The following is a 15556-nucleotide window of genomic DNA, read 5'->3' on the forward strand; positions in this document are numbered from 1 at the left end:
CCAGCCGTGTTTCTTTGAATTTGTCGTCGGTATCTAAAGTTGTCCTGAGAGGTCCACCGAACACCACGTGGGAACTTCCATCACATTATTCATTTAAATTCCTGGTGAGAATAACACGGATATTAAAACCAGACCTAACCTAAGAAATTGAGATTTGTTCAGATTTAGATCTGTGTCTGATCTTTCCTCCTGACCAACAATCCAGTGATGTTGAATGGAACAAAGGTGCCTCCGAATAGGAATCTTTCAGATGATGTGGAAGGTCTCATGCAGAAGGTCTTTTCTCATTTCAACACCACATCTGTCAGCAGTTACACTGAGATCCGTCTCAACACGTCTGCTATAAAGCTGTGGATCACCAGCAACACGAGCACACCAGTTGATGACTTCTGGATCTTTCTTCTGATCCATCAGTCCGGACATCACCCAACACGTGACACACTTAACTCACATTATCTGAATGATTTTATTCTGACTGTGAATGATGTTACTGTGGTGAGCTGTGGTTAAGCATTTTTGCATTTAGGATTAGAGGTGATGGATTAAATCTAATCACTTGTGTTTGTCTAAACGCTCTTCATCTCTCTCTCTCTCTCTCTCTTCAGTTGAGACGCCAGCAAAAGTGACTGTCACCCCCACAACACCCAGTCCTTCAGAGCTTCATATGGAGATGCAGTTGTTCTCGTCTCCAGACTACAGATCTCCTTTAGATCCCAGCAGTAAAGTTCAAAGTGACAAGATACTCTACGCTGAGGTACAGCAGATGATGATAATCTTCAGTATTTTACTCTGAAATGTAAACTAATACTTATGATCTTAGTGAAAAGTCCTACTGCACATTAAAGGTCAGTGTTTAAAGTGATTGGCTAATATCTATACCACTAAATCTGGGGTAAAACTCTGGCATTTTTTTGCTCTAGAAGCCTAATCTTGGTCTTGTTTTAAAAAAGACACTTTAATGTTTTTCACAGAAGTGTCTGGAGGTGAAAATATTACATATAAAAATTGTTGTAGCAGCTTTATTTATTTTAATAAGTTAAAGTTTATATGTATACATAAAATTATAAAAATAGTTCACAACAGAAAAAAATAAGACTAAACTAGTTGTGATCCAAATTTCTAAAAAATTTAGCTTTCTGTTACACTTTTAGTGGTTTTACCAACAACAGCCACTAGGTGTCAACGGTTTGCTGCATACTCTTGTCACAAATGAATAAATTACTGTCACTGCATTATTATTATTACTGCTAAAATGTTTTAAAATATGAAATCTACATTCTTGGAGCTGTCAAACGATTTTGTCATGATTAGATAATAATTCACATGCAAGCAAACGCTGGCGGGACAGTGACATTTAGCAGAAATGTTTTCAGACACACTCTTCTTATAAATGAATCAATTACTCTTCCAACATAATTTCTTTTATAAAACACTGTTGAAATATGTCTTCTAGACCCTTAGACCTTTTCAATGATATATAGTTTGTCATGATTTACATGAAAAATATTGAAGTAAACTCAGGTGTCCCGCTCAAGGGACAGTGCCTGTTTAAGGATCCATCATTACACAGTTTGTTTAAGGAGGGACGAGGTTCATTGTGATTTTTGTAATGTACTTGAGGTTTCAGTTTGTGACCTGCGTTTGCTATGTTCTTCTAGATTCAGATCTCAAGTCAGATTTTAGGACCTTTATCCTTCACCATCATTGTCAACAAATGTTGGGCGCGATCTGTATCCATGGTGAGGAACATGCCCTTTAAAGAGGAGACGTGTCATGGTAAAGCCTGTCCCAAGAGACTCAGTTTCTCTTTAGAGGATCTTCAGGATCTGCCATCAAGCTCGTGGGACATCGAGTGCACCGTCATTGCTTGTTCTGACCAGGTAAAGGTTTCTAGAGTACTGAGAGATCTTTACCACCTTTATTGACTCACAAACTCATCTGTTCTTCTTGTTTCTGTTTACAGTTTTGTCTGAAAGAATCTCAGGTGAAGAGGAACCTGCAGGTCATCCCGTCATTCATACCAAACACAAGTAAGAGCTTCACAACTATCTGTCCTCTTCACTTTCACTCAGATGAATCAGATTACAGAAAGAAATACTGCACATTTAAAAATGACAAAGATATATTTGAGTATATGAAGCTTTGAAGCTCATGGTAGGTCTGTGTTGAAAGGTTTACATATTTAATGTATGAAGAGTTTGAAGTCCTGATGGTGGATGTAAAGGAGAATATCTGCATCAACATTATCAACTCTTGTAGATTATAGTTGAAGGATTTATGAGGAAAAATACTCTCCTTCATACTCATGTATGACTTTCTGTCTTCTTCATGACATAAGCTAGGGTGCGTTTCCCGAAACCCTTGTTAGCCAACTACTGTGGTAAGTTTCATCGTTACTGACAAAGTTCAACGATTTGGTGTTTCCCGAAACCATTGTTCAAATTAACATTCGCAAGCTGCATCGCAAACTTGTGTGGTTTGAATCGATTTGCACAGATTAATTAGTACTTCACCTCCTACGTGACATCACCAACTAAGTTGTTAAACCAACATGGTTCAAACGACGAATGTGTGACAAAGTTTCTATGCTTTCGGGAAACAATCGTGACAAGGTAGTTAGTTTCTCCAACTATGCATCGTACTATGTTGGTTGAGCAGTGAGTTGCGTTGTTGTTCGGGAAACGCACCCCGGATCATTTCATCAATCTGATTTAACTCATAACATGTTTCAACACGTAATACTGCTGATGAGAGACTCATAAAGATATAATGTGCAGCTCTCTGTTTATTTACATGAATAACAAATGATTTTGGTGAAAAACAATTGGTAACAATTTACAATAAGATTGAATTTGTACTTATTGAACATATTAGTTAACAATGAGCAATAATTCTACAGCATTTATTCATCTTAGTTCATGTTAACCAGAGACGTCATGCACATTCAAATCGTTTTGTTTTTAAGTCGAGCCAAACGCCTAAAAAGTTAACAGAGAATCACATACGCTCACTTGAAATTGCCCAAATTTTGTGCAAAAATGCGTTCTTTTAATCATTTTATATACAAATATTTTGTAAATTTTTTAAAAATTAAATGTTTTCAAATGCAACTAAAATAAAATTTGAAAATAAATGAGAAAAATATTAATTAGAGCATTATTGTGGTGAGCATTGCAACCAATCACATGTTTTCGTCATTTCAATTGTTCATTTTCTTTGTTTAAAATTATATAAATGTGACCCGTGCTGGCAAATTAAGTTGGACTGAGCCAATTTAACAAATGAGTTAATTATATTTTGACATTATCTATTTAAAAACCTTCACAACGATGTATACGCACAACCGGCGCAACGTCATAGAATGTCTCTGAACAGGTTCACGCCCACTTTTGGGGGAAATCGCACTAGACGTTCCATTGACTTCCATTCAAAATAGCGGAACAAAGCAACCTTCGTACACAGCCGGCAGGCGTAAATAACTTATGAAATCACTCAGATTAAACATGTTGAGTAATTATCTGTCCACCCTGCCTGCCATAGAGCGCGAAAGATACATTAACACATTTAATTTGGTCAATATAAAAACATGTCTCTTTCATTCTCCCAGCATCAAATTTGTGTAACAACGCTCCCTATTGGCCAGAGGTGTCTTACCCGGACATTAAACACGTACCTCATCAAGTCAACAGGGAAGCAAGTGAATGATTTTACTTCGTATTTGAAAGTTACTTCGTATTTATTTATTATGTCTTTATATTTAGAGTAATGAGTGCACTTTTCCTTCCAGCCATACAACTAACTGGCTTAGCGATATTTCGAGCAATCACTGGATGGCGTTGTTACACAAATTTGACGCTGTGAGAATGAAAGGGACATGTTTTTGTGTTGACCAAATTAAATGTGTCAATGTATCTTTCGCGCTCTGTGGCAGGCAGGATGGACAGACAAACACTCGACATGTTTAATCTGAGCGATTCCACAAGTTATTTACGCCTGCCGGCTGTGTACAAACGTTGCTTTGTTCCGCTATTTTGAATGGAAGCCAATGGAGGCGCTGCTTTTTTAACCCCCGAAAAGGGGCGGTGACGAAATTTACAGTCAAGTTCCCGGATGTGCCGGTAGTCCGTATGATTTGTTGGAATCGGACAAAAAATGCCAGAGCTTCACGTGTTTGAAGTTGACAGAATCCGCAAGGTCAATTTTGAGAAAAATCTTTTCTAAGGTTGAAAAGCAAAATCACTGCATTTATACCTTTAAAATCACTAGATTTAGCAAACACAAAGTCAAAAACAATATCAATATATGTTTAGGTTTTTTCTTTCTTTTATTGTTTGATTGACATTGAAACAGACAGCTTTAAGATCAGATCTTTTTACCCAACAGTTAATCAAAGATTTACTTAAGCCATAATAGATTATATCTGCGTGAATTCCTCTTAAAACAGATTCTGTCTATGTGTGCATATATCAGGCTCACGCGCCTGTGTGCATGCTTCAGATCTGTCAGTCAGCATGAGGAAGATCGTTTTCTTGTTGTCTTTATCTCTCTTAATATTAATTTAACATTAAGCAAGTCCTGCACTTTATTTTCTAATTCCTGCATGTTTAAAAAAACAAAAACAAAATCTCTATCGCAAGTGAATGGAGACACATCTTTTGTATTATTTAAGCATTTAGGACGATATACCTCTCAGAAAACATACAAATAAAGATGACTATTGAAAAATGACTATTTTGTCTAAGGCTGCGTCTCAACAACAGGCTAGGCTATGGCTCAAACAGAAATTAATTGTACGTTAATAAAATTTGTGTCATTAAGATGAATTAATGCGTTCATTTTGACAGCCTTAATTTTTATGCAACTTTACTGTAAAATTGTGCCATGACTCATGTTGTTTTTTATAGGAAGGGGTTAAAGGTCAAGCCAGTCTATCATACACCTGTAGTTCAGTGTTGAATAATGGAGGTTTTTAGGGCTAATGTTCAGGTTTAAAGATTTAATGTCCAGTGACATGGTTCTGCTCAACATTGTGTTTGATAACCTTTGAGTTTTAATTTGGAAACAGAGAGGAAATCAATCTATTCATTCAGTACAAAGTTCAGCATTCATTCTTTCAGAAGGAAGAATTCAGACGACTCCCATTTAGTCTCAGCAAAAATCAGTCGTGGTGTATTTGAGGTGAGGAATGGAGGAACGAGGACGGAGGGCTGTTTTTAGGAAGGCCTGCTCGCTGACCTTGTGGCCTCAATCAGAAATAATGAGCCAGCGGGGGATTTATTGTGTCCGAGGTCTGGTATGTACACGGGTCGCTATTGTCATCTTCACACAAAGAAGGGAAGATGTTGTTCTTCAAAGAGGAAGAGGATCCCCGGGCAGATGAGTCAAGAGAGAAATACTTTTATATTCTGGTCTGGACGAAACACATAACAGAAGCGCGGGGACACTGACGCAGGGTCATGTTTTTGAGATCAGGTCTGCACGTCGCTTTTTCCTTCCTCGCTGTCCATTTAAGACCAAACAATAGAGGAGACGTCTTTAACGGTACGTGCAACATTTGACACGGGGACGGTCAGAGCACTTATAAGAGTGTTTGTGATGTTTGCAACTCTTTCACAACACTTTTGATATCCAGAGATCATCTCACTGAAGCAGATGTTTTCAGTCAGGATGTCAGAACTCGCTCTGATCTTCCTGTTTTGAGGATCCTGAAGTTCATCCATCCTGACCACCTGTCAGCCGTTTCCCTGTCGTGTTTGCTCAGCTCACATACACAAATAAAGCTGAGCGCTGTTTGGTCCAAACTCTTCTGCTGACTTTGGGAGGAAAACAAATAAAAGCGAGATGATAGAAAACCAGAGGCTTCACAATCTTGTGATTGTAAGCGCTGAGGTGTTTTCATAAACAATCTTTTGCTCGTCCTTTAACACACGGGACACAAGAACAAACACATTCAGTCTTATACAATACAACACATCAGTGACATGTCATGTCTCTTTAAACTCTCTAAAGTAGATCTTAATGAAGCCCAGAGGAAACTTCTTGCTGTTTTATACCTCTGGAGATCTGATGGAGCGCTCAGATGTGTTTTAGGATCACTTTAGTTTCAGATGTTTCTCCAAAAACATCTTAGAGTTTGTATGGTTAAACCTATCTGGAGTTTTGTTCATCTTCAATAATATGTATGACTTGATAAATCAGTTTTTGACATTATTGAGAACTTAACTGAAACTGGTGGAGACATTTGTGAGATTTCTGGCTCTTTATCTCAGAAGATTTCAGCAAGTTTATATCTGCTCTACTTTTAATCTCACTAGCTTGGTTTCCATCCAAACGTGAAGCGAATCTTTTCAAAATTTGCAAAAAAAGAAAAACAAACAAATGTAAATTCTTTGCGTTTTTATCAAGTTGTTTGAGCGAATGATGGTGGTATTGGTAACCTAGTAACCAACAGTAAATAAAACAAGGCAGGCTTAGAAAATAAAGACAGGACTGCAGTTAGTTATAAATGTAATGCTTTAACTAAATGCTGTGGAGAGAAGAAGGAATGCAGAGTTTTTGATGCAGGCACTAACAGCAAGGGCATTAAAACACATCAAGCGTCATATACTGTATGATAAAGACAATGAAAGATGATACAGCTTTTTATTCGAAATTTGCCATTTCCATCACTCGTTTCTTATGCGATACTTTAAAATGTGCATAAAATCATGCTGATGGAAACTAAGTCTAGGAGAAATCATGGCAATATTGAAGAGATCTCATTTGTGGGTTTTCTTTCTTATGGCTTAATATTTGGGGCGCTATAATATTTTACGATCATAATACTTTAGTAATGTTTTTATCATTTCTATTAAGTAAAATTGATAACACTTTACAGTAAGGTTGTATTTGTTAACATTAGTAAATGCATCAGCTTTCATGAAATAACAATGAGTAATATAGTTTTTCAGCATTTATTAATCTTTGATGATGCAAATAATTTACTGTGCATTAACTAATGTTAACAGTTACAACTTTTCATTTTAAAATAGTATTAGTAAAGACAGAAATGATGAATAAATGTTATGACGTATTGTAGATTGTTAGTTCATGTTAGCTAATGAATAAACTAATGTTAACAAATACAACCTTAAGGCTGCAACGATTAATCGTCCCATGAAAATTCCCCTGAAATCGTTTCTGTGTTTCATGCACAGCTTGCGTGTACTACGGCATTTGGTCAGTAGGAAGTTATTAATTTTAAATCATTATGAGTCGTTTATAACATGCATTAAAAAAGCAACAAAATCATTCAAAATATTCTTTATTATCATGAAAATACCTATAGACATTTCCTGGAATAGCGTTTGTAATGCTACTTCTTCTGTGGCACAAAGGGAGTTTCTGCACAAGAGCGCCCCCTGGCTTTGGGATGTGATTTCACATTTCATTGAGAAAACGCGCATTTGTGCGATTAATCGCTACAGCTCTATACAATTTTACGTGTTACTGGAAAAATATGCATTAAAGGTGCAGTGTGTAGATTTTAGCAAGATCTAGGGCTGAGATTGCGAATTGCAACCAACGGCTCAGTCCACAGCTCACCCCTTTCTTCTGAAATGCATAGAGAAGCTACGGTAGCTGTCACAGGACAATGTAATGACAAAACGTGCACTATAGAGCACTTTACCGCATTGTATGTACTGTAGATATAAACGTCTCATTCTAAGGTAATAAAAACAATACAGTTCATTATGTAAGCTCTTTATAGACCACTGATAATATATTTATATTGCATTTCTGTCAACAAAAACCTCCTCAAAGTTACACAATATCCCCAGTTTTGCGCTCAAATTTTGTTAATAGATTTCCAAACTGATATTTATGTGATTCTCTATTAACAGATGATCTGATAAAGATGTTTAATTTCATTGTCCCGTACCGTGAACCGTTCTCTGTTTGGCATGACTGATGACGTCATCACGTGTTTGTGTTCCCTGCAGATCCGTGTTTTGAGTTCGGACTCTCTGCGGTTCTGGGAGTGGCGTTCGGAGGCTTTCTGATCGGAGTTCTTCTGACCGGCGCTCTGTGGTTCATTAAAATCCGCACAGGTGAGTTAAAGGCACTGGATGAGAGATGTGTACGCTCGGCCTGATAACAGCTTCTTTCTTCTCCTGTAGGAAGATTTGAAGAAAGCACATCTAACAAGTTTCCTCTAGAAATATGATGAAACAGTTAAGTACAGTAACGCTGCAGACAGATCATCATCATCAAGGGTCTCTTTGAGTTGTGTTGAGCGTTGTTGTGATGGTTTTGATGTACTGTATGTACTGTATATGTTATATTGAGGGGCTGACGTGTGACTTTGTGTTTTAGGGCCCGCTGGAGCTCTGGATATGAGATCCACGGCAGCCGAGCTGTCAGGTAAACCTCAGATAAATCTCATTGTCACAGCGTTTGTTTATGGGGCGCTTATCGGTCCCTTTCTTTCTGTCGTGCAGTTTTTTCTCTGTCCGGATGCCCGTGCGGTCTTAGCAAACGTCAGCCGGTCTCCACCCGCACATCCCCGTCTGAAAACAGCAGCGCCAACGCAAGCATCGGCAGCACTCAAAGCACACCCACCAGCAGCATGGCGTAACGCCCGACCCGTTTCACAACGACGAAGGGGTTAAAACGAGAGCATGAATCAGTCCCGAAATGTTCCTTTACCTCACAGTCACCGGCTACAGGAAATCATCAGACTCCGAGAAGAAAAAGAACCTTGGATACCGACCACAGGAAAAACAAAGCACAACCTCTTAGGAACTAACAGGAAATTCATCACATTCCTCTGCCTGCGTCTCTGTCGTGGAGGCAAACGAAGAGAAAGACAAACAACGGCTGGTCTCCGTGACGCTCCAACTCGACTCCGAGGAACCTTTCACGGTCTGATTCACAGACAGATATCCAGAAATGAATCTAAACATTGGCCATGGTCTACAGTACAGTGTTTCTTACTGTAGATGCTGTCTCAATTGTTTGGGACGTTTTGGGAAATGGCTACCTCGGAGTGTTTCATTTGGGTTCAACAGTGACAACATCTGTGTTAGTTTTACAGACGTGAACCCCCCCCCCATCCCTTATCTTTAACTGTGAGTTATATCACTTTCATCTTTTATACATCAACTTGAGAAATTTGTAAAACCGCACAGTCAAAATGAAATTGTATAAATATGTATAAATATTCATTTCTATTTTACTCGGCTCTTACCTAGTAGTCATAATGAACCTCATCGTTTTTACTGATTTACATCTGATGTAGCTTCTTTTACAAGCGTTCACACTATACAGTACATTCATGTGAATTTATTCATCTCTAGATGAGTTTGTGTTTGATAATGTTGTTAAATGATGACTTCCCTCAAAAATGATCATAAAATAAGTCATATCACTACATCTATTAAAGGAACATTTCACCCGTAGAAACATTCATCTTTATTAAAAGTGCATCTAATTTGTAGTCAAAATGTAACAAAAATTTCGAATTTGGTGCCTATTTGACCGAGAAAGGGGGTGTTTGTAGTCTCACACCCCCTCAACAAAGTTATTGGACTTCCTGCTTTCAATGATGCAAAATGATGATTTTTACATCATTGAAAGAAGGAAGTGCAACACTGGAATCTGTATTTCTCCCGTCTCAGCGGCAACTGAGGAAATGATGCACGACCATTCAAAAACATGACTGGGGTTCCAACTATACAAAGCTTTATGTAAATGGGTGAAGTGTCCCTTTAAGTCGTTTGGTTTTATTTTTGAGTGAACTCAGATCGTTTAACGGCAGATGTGTGTAAAATGCCACTTGAGCATTTGTGCAATATCTGTGCTATGTTTATATAATTATGTCTGTATGGTTATTATTTTATATTGTTATTTTTATATTAACATCTGTATTTCTGTGTTCCCATAGGGCAAAATAATGTTTTAATTTTTAAATATAGAAAAAATGGAGAAAAAATATATTTACTGAAATATATTTTGGAATATGTTTACAATAATGTATTTTCACCAATATATTTTTTGGCCATTTTTGTATATTTTAAAATATATTTTAAAAATGATTTATACCACAGGCAGCCTAGTCTCATGAAATTACATACCTATAGTCACATAATTTTGATTCTTTTTGGTCATGCTGTCGCGAATTTCCATGTTTTTTCGTGATCGTGTCGCGGGTTTCTGCTTGTGTGTCATTGTCATGTATTTGTTACTCAACTGTTTTGTGCTATTTTCTCACCATTGTCGCTTCGGTTTAGGGTTAGATTTACATAAAATGACATCCTTACCAAAACCCAACTTTAACCCCAACGCCAAGCGACAATAAATCAGAAAAAAGTAGTAAACCAATCCTTCAAGTGACATCCTAATGCAAACACAAAATCTAACCCTAAACCGAAGCGATATTGGTTTGAAAACAGGAAAAAGCTGTTTGGGGACCAGTGCATGGCAGTGACACACAGGCGGAGGTTTGTGATACAATCACAAAAAACCATGAAAATTTGTGACGGTATCACGAAAAAGAATAATATACATAATTTTGTGAGACTGGGTAGACCACTGGACTGTTGAATGCTTTATTCTGATTGGTTGAGAAAGGAATGCATTATTTTTTTGATAAATTCACACCTGACCTGCCAAATGTCTTAAAATAACCACCATAACAGTGTCTTTAATATAAAAGGAATAATTGAATTATTTGAAAATAACGCTTAGCCACAGTATAACAGCACCACATCATATCGTGCCGCGTCACCACTTTAAGTGTGCGTTATTTTCGAATAATTCAATGGCCCGTCGTCAATTATCGTATATATTTTAAACATTTATATTCATTGGAAAAAAAACTTGGTTACAAACATGACAGGTTTAAAAAGGTTAAAATTGTTCTTCATAAAATGTAGTATTTTATATAAACTATATCTAAAATATATTTTTTGCTGTATGGATTGTAAAATTAGAAATGTATTTGTTTGCCCCTGAAATACATTTTGAAATATATGTTGATATATGAAAGTTAAAACTATATGTTCAAATTCAAAAATATATTTAATGAAGCTTTACTTTCTACAAAATGTATTTAGCATATATATTTAAAACATTTTTTTCCAGAGAAATGTATTTTTTGCCGTATGGGTTGTGCAGAGCGTTTTCTTTTGAAAACACTTACTGAATGTATCTTCATCATCTGAGGTCATATTTCTCCTCTGAACTATTTTAAAGTCTGACTTTAATTTCATTCATCACATTAATGTCCATTATGAGTTTATTTATTGGTTTTTGCAGTGATGTTCTGGGAATGTCCTGTTCTGAGAACTGTTGATCTCTCAGCTGAAGTTCTGCTCGGCTTCTCACGCTGATGTTCGGTGTGCTGGAAAAATCAGCTTGAATTCAATTTGGACTTGGTTTAAAACAATCGCTCCAATTTACTATTACAAAACAATACAAATATGCATAATTATAAGATATTTTCATTACTTTTGTATCACAGAAACTTTTGTGTTCACATGAATTCTGTTAAACATTTTTCCAAATTAAAAATCTTGATTGTAAATACTTTTGTTTGTCTTAAATTGTTTTATTGTTCTCAACAGTATTTCATGACTAAACCCACTTCAGCTTTAAAAACTATTAATCAAACATAACCACCTATGACATCATTTCCCTTATGTGACATCATCTTGTACACTGATTTGTGATCATTAGGGGTCAAGTTCAGTTCCATTATTGCATCTTTGCAAAACTTTGTGGTACATCATGTCATTAGAATCGTGACATAAAGAGTTTTGTCATAGTGCAGAGATGTGAAAAATAGCTAATTTCACTAATGCTTATTGAATATGAATATTACAAAGTTATGTGATTTTATCTATACTTTGAAAAGCCACTTTCATAAACTCATCATCATAGATGTCAACATTTATTTCCTTTTGTTCCCTTGTTGGGCTTAAGCTCACAGAAATAATGGTCAAAATATTTACCCTATAGCTTTCACTGGGGCTGTACCTTTTCAAAAATTACACCTATGTACCAAAAAAAAGTACCTCAGAGGTACATATTGGTACCAAATGTGTACCTAATGGTTCATATTAAGATCTTTTTAAATGATACCTTTAGAAATTTGAATATTGGAAATTGCCATAGAATGTAAAACTGTATTTATGTAGTCATAGATGAATAATAAGTGTCTTGTACATGTTAATTACATATCATGATCCTCAAACACGATTGTTTCCTTCTTATGTAAACCTCATGCATGCAAAAGACCGACTGCTGGAAACAGACCAATCACAACATAACACCAACTGTGAAGTTACAGTCGAGATGAACACCCCCAACATTAAATTAAGTACAATTTTGTTACAATGCTAAAAACAAAGTTGTGACTGATGAGTATATGCTAGTTAATGCTGTATGCTAGTGTTTAGGCTGAAGTTCTACTATTGACGTTACAGTTACGTTTTGCAGGTCCAAACTGAAAAAAACACAAATTTACCACTCAGAAACGTCCATTAACAATCTCCAAACAATTGATTATTCCTCAAAATCTGATACTGACTCAAACATAGGATCTGTTTACACACACACACAGAGCTACTGAAGGAGAAATAGCCAATCAGAGCAGAGATCAACATTATTATTCATGACCCTTTCAAATAAGGTAATAATAGACCATTTTATTCTAAAGGCAAATATTAGGGTTGTAAATGGACATATAAAACTGACTCTGGATCATTTTTGCACTTAATAAAGCCACAAACCTTCTTTTTAGATATCAGAGAACAATTTAACAGATTATTAACATGCATTCTTTGGCACCTTTAACTTTTAATTCAATTCAATAAAATTTTCTTTATATAGCGCTTTTCACAATCGTTAATTGTTTCAAAGCAGCTTTACATGAGTAGATGTAGGTGAAAACACAGAATAGTCTATAGATAATATAAGAAGCAGAATACAGCGGCTAAGAATAAACCGTACAAGCAAGTGTAGTAATAATGTAACTTATACAAGTGCTAAGTTAAGCCAATGTTGGCTAACTCTCCCGGGGATGAAAAAACCCCTAGAAGAAAAACCCTGTGGGAAAACTCCTAGGAGGACAAAAACCCTTGAGAGAGATACATATATATATATATAAACACAATAGGGATATGAAGCGAGTAAGCGGATTAAACTGGTTCAGCTGGTGGTCGCTGGTCAGGCATCGGCTGGGCATCACGGTGAAGGACGGTCAGTAGATCAGCGGTGTGATGACTTTCACAGCAACAGGAACTGGGTCTGTTGGTCTCATTGTCCTCGGGGTTGAGGACAAGACAGGGAGAGAGAAATGGAATTCTATTAGCGTAGGGGCCGTTCACATGTAATGAAGTGTCACACAGTATTGTGATTTAAAATCTGCAGGCTCCAGGCAGGCTAACTATTGCGGCATAAGTATATTACCCAGACGAGTTATGTGAATGCTTTGTTAAAGAAGAATTTCTTAAGCTTAGACTTAAAGTGATCAACTTAGGAGTATCTCCTGATAGAAATGCAATCTAATGTACATAACCGTATTATCAGTGGTGTGTAAACACCTTACATAATAAACTGTATTGTTTTTATTATCTAAGTATGAGTTGTTTTTAGCTTCATACACCGCAGATCTCCTTACATGGAAGTTGCGGTCATGTTTCTACAGTAGCACTAAACGCACAAACTGATCTATAGAGTGTGTTTTTCATTACGTTGTCTCGGACGTTGTGTGTTTGTCCTGTGCCGGCTTCTGTAGCTTCTTTATATGTTTCAAAATTGAGGTTTTGCCACCTTTAAAGAAAGCTGTTGACTGAGGCACAATATCACAACATTACAGATTTATAACAATAACCTTTAAATGTTTTTCAAGGAATACACTGGGCAGTGTTTGATATTTATTACCAATACACAGACAATAAGAGCTACTTGTATTATTAAAGATAATTCACCCATGTCATCTACATTCAATGCATATCACATAAATGAGTCTGATGAAGTCTAGGGGTCATATTCACAAAACATTTGATCTTACTATTAAAACAGTAAAGGTGCGTATAGTAGGTCAGAGTGTCCTACTTTTCCCAAAGCTGCTGACAGACACTTTTCCTAAGGAAAAAGGAAGCTAAACAATCTTAAGCTAAGAGAAATGGCTCTTTACACAGTGATAGTCTTTTAGGTGTCATGTGTCCCTCAGGCTCATTATCAGATATATGCACAAGACAATGAATGAGCTGTCAGTCTGAACCTTCAGCTGAACATAAACCAGAGAGAATAGAGACAGATATCTGTATCTTTGTGTTGAGGGTTTAGTGTATATTGAGAATCTCAGCTCATATCAGACACACAAAGCAAAGAGTTAATGGGATTAAACACAGGTTTGTACTGTTGTTGGAGTTTACAGTAAATAAAGTTTTAATGAAATCCATTAGCACTAAAGTTGCAGGAATGTTTTTATCTTAATAAGATTTTCACAGGATTCATAAAATGAATAAATGAATAAATATTAAATTCTCTCTGTTTATATTTTTTATCCATTGTTGTGAGATTTGCTACAAATGACAGTAACCCGACAATTTGTTCTGTAAATGTGTAAAATGGATTTTACTATATTTCTTTTTTATAGACGGCTCGGAGAAAATGCTTGTAAAGTTCAGTCTGTTGTGTTTTAATTGTGTACAGTATGTTCTGTATGTGAGTCTCACTGATGCACTTATTACTAGTAAGCTTCCCACGCTGTGTTTTCTCAGTACTGATATAAATACAGATGTGCTGTGAAGACGGGTGGATGTTGTGAAACGTGTTTGATGAAGATTTTATTGAGAAGAGTGATGATGATGACATGAGAAAATAAGTGCGAGAGTTTTAAGATGATCTGATGAGGAGGACGTACTGTCAGAAACTGTCAAATGTTCGTAAAGATGAATCTGATGAGTCTTGTTTTTAAACAATGAAGCTCTGCTCCTCTATGACAGCACAACTAACTTACAGGAATGACTAACAGTATCTAAATGAGTGAGATCTGCTTTACTCAAGATTGAGCTTTATGTCATGACTTCCATATATCAGAGAAATCTTTAAAGAGATCATGGATGAAGAACGTAAGGTGATCATGTTGTTGATTTGTAGATCATCATCTGGAGTATCAGGTGTACAATGCCTGACTTCTGTTTGTTTGGTTCACAGGCTGACATCACTTTCACACTTTTAATAAAACAAGATACAAATCCTTTCCTTCTGTAAAATGAGAAGAGTCGAGTATTGATGTAGTGTCATAAGCTGTACGGTCTGTCTGGTGTCAATAATACAGTCAGACTGAGTGCATCTTTCCAAATCATTTCAGATTGGACACACAGTGCATAACAGACAATAGTTTACTGTACACAACAACAACAACAACACATGATGGTTTTATTCTTTTCAGTCTTTCTGTTACAAGATACTTTTTAACATTCCCATCAACTGACTCACTGTTTTAAGTGTTGTTTTATTGACACTTTTCTTGTTAAAATGTCGTTTTAGGGTTGGACTTGTC

The 15556-nt window shown here is 36.4% G+C and overlaps 1 protein-coding gene across 1 annotated transcript in view; it reads left to right on the forward strand.

Annotated features, from left to right (window-relative positions):
- eng (endoglin) overlaps positions 1-11568 on the forward strand; it is a 43267-nt gene extending 31699 nt beyond the window's left edge. Inside the window, exons 7-14 of the mRNA XM_073860352.1 lie at positions 5-99; positions 188-505; positions 543-754; positions 1659-1880; positions 1964-2030; positions 7983-8090; positions 8356-8403; positions 8481-11568. Of these exons, the coding sequence (XP_073716453.1) occupies positions 5-99; positions 188-505; positions 543-754; positions 1659-1880; positions 1964-2030; positions 7983-8090; positions 8356-8403; positions 8481-8617 (1207 nt within the window). The 3' untranslated portion in view covers positions 8618-11568. The remainder of the gene's footprint in view (positions 1-4; positions 100-187; positions 506-542; positions 755-1658; positions 1881-1963; positions 2031-7982; positions 8091-8355; positions 8404-8480) is intronic.
- The last annotated feature ends 3988 nt before the right edge of the window (positions 11569-15556 follow it).

Source organism: Misgurnus anguillicaudatus, chromosome 22 (genome assembly GCF_027580225.2).
Source record: "Misgurnus anguillicaudatus chromosome 22, ASM2758022v2, whole genome shotgun sequence".
NCBI lineage: Eukaryota > Metazoa > Chordata > Actinopteri > Cypriniformes > Cobitidae > Misgurnus > Misgurnus anguillicaudatus.